Source organism: Aquila chrysaetos, chromosome 5 (assembly GCF_900496995.4).
Source record: "Aquila chrysaetos chrysaetos chromosome 5, bAquChr1.4, whole genome shotgun sequence".
Lineage (NCBI taxonomy): Eukaryota > Metazoa > Chordata > Aves > Accipitriformes > Accipitridae > Aquila > Aquila chrysaetos.
Window position 1 is genome coordinate 62,226,398 of NC_044008.1, and position 6,000 is coordinate 62,232,397.

Sequence of the window (6,000 nt, forward strand, 5' to 3'; positions counted from 1 at the left end):
GAGGCTACGTGAGGAGCAGAGTGTCTGTCCTGGCGTCTGCTCCTCTTTGCATGGCCTCTCAATTGCCAGAAGGGAGAGCAGGGAGGGACGAGCAGCAAGGCTGTACTCAACTTCTCCCCTCACCCACCGTGGCCTTTGGCACGTGCTGGTGCACATCAGTAGTTTGAGCGCTCCTCCATTAGTGCACCATCCGGGAACAGAGCAGCCGTAGGGCAGTGTGCTGGTTTGGGCTGGGATAGAGTTAATTTTCTTCATAGTAGCTAGTATGGGGCTATGTTTTGGATTTGTGCTGAAAACAGCGTTGATAATGCTGAGATGCTTTTGTTACTGCTGAGCAGTGCTTCTACGGAGTCAAGGCCTTTTCTGCTTCTCACACCACCCCACCAGCGAGTAGGCTGGGGGTGCACAAGAAGTTGGGAGGAGACACAGCTGGGACAGCTGACCCCAACTGACAAAAGGGATAATCCAGACCATATGACGTCATGCTCAGCATATAAAGCTGGGGGAAGAAGAAGGAAGGGGGGGACGTTCGGAGTGATGGCGTTTGTCTTCCCAAGTAACCGCTACGCGTGATGGAGCCCTGCTTTCCTGGAGATGGAGGCGGAACACCTGCCTGCCGATGGGAAGTAGTGAATGAATCCCTTGTTTTGCTTTGCCTGCGTGCACGGCTTTTGCTTTGCCTATTAAACGGCCTTTATCTCAGCCCACGAGTTTTCTCACTTTTACCCTTCTGATTCTCTCCCCCCATGCCACTGTGAGGGAGGTGAGTGAGCGGCTGCGTGGTGCTCAGCTGCCGGCTAGGGTTAAGCCACGACAGGCAGGTCGTCCCATTCGGGGAGTTTCCCTCGTGCCTGGTTCCTGCTGGCGGCTTCCCCCGTGGAGATTGCTGTGGGCAACCCGTGCCGCTTCTGCGGGGCTGGGCCACATCTCAAAGGGCCACATCTTGGGGCTCTAGCGGCTGGAAGAGATAGGCAGCTGCTTCCTGCCCTTCAGTTGAGGAGACGCTGGGGCTTGAGTGCCTCGCATGTGCCTCGCAAGTTCCTCTCGGAGCCTTTCAGGAGGGAGCATCCCTGGCTGCTTTGTCAGCGCGCTTCCAGTTCCACCTGGAAAAGAGCCGCGGGTGGCTGCCTCCCACCCTGGTGCCATACTGACGCCTGGGACCTGTTTCTGCCTGTACGCAGTGAGTGCGTCTCTGCTGTCAGCTGTGGCACTGGGTCGACCATCCTGGCAGGACGGCACAACAGCCCCAGAGCATGGCCCTGCTGGAAATGACAGCAGAAGTGAGACAGAGCCATCAATCCTCTGCAGGAGAAAACAACAATCCCCTCCCAAGACCCTTCCCCCAGACAGCACGGCCGCCCGGGTGAGAGCGTGGCCCACCTTCCCAAGCAGCGTGGGTAGTCAGAGGCCTTTTCCAGGCAGCTCTCAGGGCTGGCGACACGTGCCTGGCCTTTGAGCTCCCCGCCAGCCTTCCCAGACCGACTGGCCCAGTCTCCTCTATGTCTCGTAGGGCAGCAGGGAGCACCATCTGGTGCCGCTCAGTGGCTGCAGCCTCAGTCCGGTGGTCTGTCACACCGGTCCGTCAAAAAAGCAGGCTCCCCAGGCCCTGGACACATAGGGGCGGCAACTTTCCTCAATTTGGTCTGTGCTCCAGAATTGTCCGGGAGTGGGAACGTCAGGGCACGTCCATGATGTCCTCCTTTGGCTGCAGTTTCACCAAGGAGCATGACAGGATTTCAAGGAGTCACCAAGCGGTTGGGCAAGATGCTAACAGCCATGATGACAACACTGTACAAAAAGCTGCATTTCTGCAGGAATGCGGACATGAGGTTGCGCCTAGGGTCCTCTGCACGTCTGAATCCTTTTCCCCCAGAGCCCCTCATGCCAGTGCATGGATGATTCGCACCGAGGTGGAGCTGAGGTCTCTCACAGTGCCTCGGCACTTTTTGGTGACTCACAGGTGACTCCGAGGTGGTCTGCTGGTGCCACCTTGCCATTAAATGTGCCAATCCGTCCCTGAGCCAGGAAAAACAAGCCAGACCCTCTGGGTCAGTGACCTGAACGAGCACCCAGCAACGATGCAAAGATGAGTCAGCAGGCTCCTTCATTGCTCTCCAGGGCCACGTTGAGCCGTTGCTTCTCCTCAGGAGAGTAATGAGTAAAGTCCTGGCAGGCGAGGCAAGGGCTGTGCAGTTCCCAAAGAAAACACTCTGGCCTTTCCTGACTGAAGACGACAGCTCAACTGCTGGGCTCCCTTTGCATGGCTGGCAAGTGCGTGCCTCACCGAGGCCCGGGGGGGGGAGCAGAGATCTGCCACCGAGTACCCTCATGCACTCCAGCAATGGCCTCAGCGTCCCCATCCCTGCACACAACGGGGTTTCTCTCCAGACTGCAGGAGGGCCTTGTTTGACCACCACCTTCCAGTCACCCCGCGGATCTGAGCCTCCTCCGTTCTCTGTCCCTCAGCGGAACAGCCATCCGGCAGAGGCTTGGCTGGGCGCTGAGCAGCTCCATAGCCTGCAGGCACTGGTGTTGCTCCGGGTCAGCCTCAGCCCATCAAAGAGGGACCCTTCTGAGTGGCCTTCGGGCGTGCTCCACAGGCAAAGTCCTAAGTGAGTGGTGGCCGTGTTCCCCAGGAAGGGCAGGACGTGCACAACACCTGCTCGTGGCCTGAATCTGCTGCTGGAATGAGACCTCAAACGAGCCTTGGTCTGGGGAAGAAACATAATTGCTATCAACAAAATCACTTCAGTGCTACCCAGGATGAAAGGGGAGCCAAGCATTTCAGGCAAAGGAGGCATGTCTTTCATCTACCAGCAGAGCTTTGAGAAGCCAAAATTGCTGTTTCTCAACATGCTTCGTGTTTGTGTCATTTTTCAGCTCCCCTGGGGCTCTGGCCCGCTGTATAAAAGTGTGCCCAACTCCCAGCTCCTCTATCCTCTCCTCGTGCCTTCCTCTGCTCTGGGAAGTGGGTAAGTCTCAGTTCATTTTGCCCCTCGTCTCCTCGGTTGGCAGGACAGTTTTTGTGGAGAGGGCTGCATGCATTTTGCCTCCCTCGTCCTCGGTGAATGGTCTAGGATGTGAAACGGGGCACGGGTTGGTTTCTTTGCCAGCAGCGGTTCTTTCCAAGGCTCAGGACGTACGGCCAGCGCTCTCTAACCAATGACTGGGCACTTCCTCTGCCATCCGCAGTTCGGCAATGCTGCCTTTGCGCTGTTGGCCTGACGAGGAGCTTCCTCAGGAGAGCTAGTCCCACCATAGACGTCTTCTGCCGTAGTGGCTGCTGTCTTCAGGAGCCCTGTTGCGTTTCACTCAGACACGTCCCCTCCTGAGAGAAGTGGGCGAGAGGAGCCTGACCTGACGAGAGTAGGGGTCTCGAGGGCGGGGAGGGGGGGAGAAGGAGACCTGTTTGTCCGAGTGAACACATTGATGCTGGTACAAGGGCTGATGATCAGGAGGTCCACAGCCTGACGCCAAGAAGAGGGGGAGCCTCTTGGTCTGCAGTAGGAAGTCTTTCCCTGACTAAGGCCATGGCATCAAGGCTATGCTCAACCCATCTGAAAAACCTGGCATCCAGTTCCTCATACTGGGAGGGGGCTTACTGAGGGCTCTCTCTGGAGCGCCTTCCCTACCAAGCCTTCAAGGCTGAGCAGAAGGACTGTTGTGAAATAGCCTCACAGCCTGCAGACGTACCCTTGGTAATGGAGCAACCGGAGGTAGCAGAGTGCCTCCATGGGTCAGGCATGCCTGGGAGTGGCAAGGCCGGCTGAGGTATAGGCTGCGAAGGAGCTTGACTTGGGCAGGAGGAGCTTCCTTGCGTTTGGACGGACCCTCTCGGATCACCCTTCAATTACAAACAAATGCCCACTGCAGGCCCACCAAAAGGCCCAGAAACCCCCTCTCTGCAGACACTGGAGGTCCATCAACTGTTGGGCCATGCCACTGCTTCCGCCTTTGAGAATGGTTACCAAGTGGGACCCTGCATTTCATGGGGGCCTTGCAAGTAACTCTGGCCACGTTAGCTCAGGACCCTGTGGGTGAGACATCCCAGGCGGCTGAGAGAAGAGGTCTTCAGATAGGGCAGGGTGTGACCAGGCAGCGGGGAGGTTAAGGCGGAGGAGAGGAGGGTGCGTTGTGGTGTTCGGCCAAAAGCACAGCAGGGCACCATTGTGAGCCCTGCTGCTGGACACAGCTTCCTTGACTCATGCCCCATCCCAAATCTCTCTCCGCTGAGCTCCCAGGCGCTGCCCGTTTTCAGGGGAGCCAAGCTGGGGGTCCGAAAGGGCCCAACAGCTAATGCCCGCTGCTCCCTCCCGGTCTCACAGGGTCGCCTCCCTCCGCGAGACATGTCGTGCTACAGCCCCTGCCTGCCAGCCGCCTGCGGCCCAACCCCGCTTGCCAACAGCTGCAACGAGCCGTGCGTCATCCGGTGCGCCGACTCCAGCGTTGCGATCCAGCCCTCGCCAGTCCTGGTGACGCTGCCGGGCCCAATCCTCAGCTCCTTCCCTCAGAGCACAGCTGTGGGATCCACCGCGTCGGCTGCCGTGGGGAGCTCTCTCAGCGCTGGCGGTGTGCCCATCGCTTCTGGGGGCTCCCTGGGGGGCTTTGGGTGGTCCGGTCTGGGCCGTGGGCTCTGTGGGCCTCTGGGACGGGGCAATCTCTTATGCTGAAGCCCGTGGATTGCCTGCCCGTGGCCGAGCACCAGCAGCCTCGAGGAAAGCCCTGGAGCCAGCCCTGAGAGCGTGGCCATGGTCTGCAGAGGAGCCGAGCTCCCGCTTCTCCGCCTGCGCTGCGAGGAAGGGGCCTGCGCTGGCCTTCCGTCTCTTCCAAGGAAGCCTCTCTCTTTCCCCCTCTCGCTCTGCTCTACCTCACGCTCCCCAGGAAATACCTCCTCCTTCCTTCCGTAGCAACGGGTCTAGGTGATACGATACATGATTGCCAGAGCCTTGAAGAGGAATTGGAAGTGGAAAAGAAGCGTCCCTGCCGTGGAGGTTTTCCTTCAGATGGCAGCACTCCTCTGAGCTTACTCAGCCAGCCTCCCAAATGCTCTCGTCTTTTCCCTTCTCCTTTGATTTTCTCATTAAAGACATTGGGCATCAGCTTTGCAAGGGAGTCGTGTTTCATTCTCCCCTCTTCTCCGGTCCCAGCCAGCGGCGTATCCAAAAGAGGTCCTCCCTTGGTAAAACTACGGTTTTCTCCGTAGTTCCTGGGTTTGAGAGGGCCTCGTCTTTTGCCCCTGACATCCCATAGCGATGGAGACAAGGCCGGTTTGGGGTGAGAGCTCTTGTGGAAGGAGCCCCGTTACCCATCGGGGCACCTCGAAAGCCACAAAACAAAGTATGAGGGAAGGCCGAGTTTTCATGGAATCGTAGAATCGCCCCGACTGGTAGGAACCTCAACAGATCATCTGGTCCAACCTTTTGTGGGAAAGGGAGCCCAGATGAGATTACCTCGCCCCCTGTCCAATCACCTCTGGAAAACCTTCCGTCCTGGGGACTCTACCGCGTCTCTGGGGAGGTCGTTGCGGTGAATGATTGTTCTCACTGTAAAAAAAGTCTTTCTTATATCGAGGCGAAGCCTCTGCCGGTTGCTCCCTGTCCTCTCCGTGTGTCTCGCTGTTAAGAGAGAGTCTCCGTCGTCTTTGTAGTGGCCTTTAAGTACTGGAAAACTGTGATGAGTGCAGGAAAAGAGCACCACAGGACAGCACGAGACTCAGTATGGGATGTTTTGGGGGAAGAACCAGAGGTGGGGGAAGGGAGGGTTCAGGGTGGCCCTGGGAGGAAGAAACGTGAGAAAACTAGAGGGAAGATGGGATAACATGGCTGTCACTCAGGAAATGGTTGCTGTTTGGGATGCTTGCCTGGCCATGCCCTGCTTCTGATCAGTGCAGCCTGTCCTGGCTTCTTCTCAAGTTCTATTTCTAATTTCCCTGGCGAGGGGCTCTCTATTCTGTGTGTGTGCGTGTGTGCGTGTGTGTGTGTGTGTGTGTATGGAAGTCTA

At 57.6% G+C, this 6,000-nt stretch overlaps 1 protein-coding gene across 1 annotated transcript; it reads left to right on the top strand.

The window, feature by feature from the left end:
• Nucleotides 1-2,940: 2,940 nt before the first annotated feature.
• Nucleotides 2,941-5,127, top strand: LOC115341716 (beta-keratin-related protein). The gene is made up of 2 exons (XM_030015109.1): nucleotides 2,941-2,972; nucleotides 4,326-5,127. The coding sequence occupies exon 2, from the start codon at nucleotides 4,347-4,349 to the stop codon at nucleotides 4,668-4,670; it is 324 nt and encodes a 107-aa protein (XP_029870969.1). The 5' UTR covers nucleotides 2,941-2,972; nucleotides 4,326-4,346; the 3' UTR covers nucleotides 4,671-5,127.
• Nucleotides 5,128-6,000: the final 873 nt, after the last annotated feature.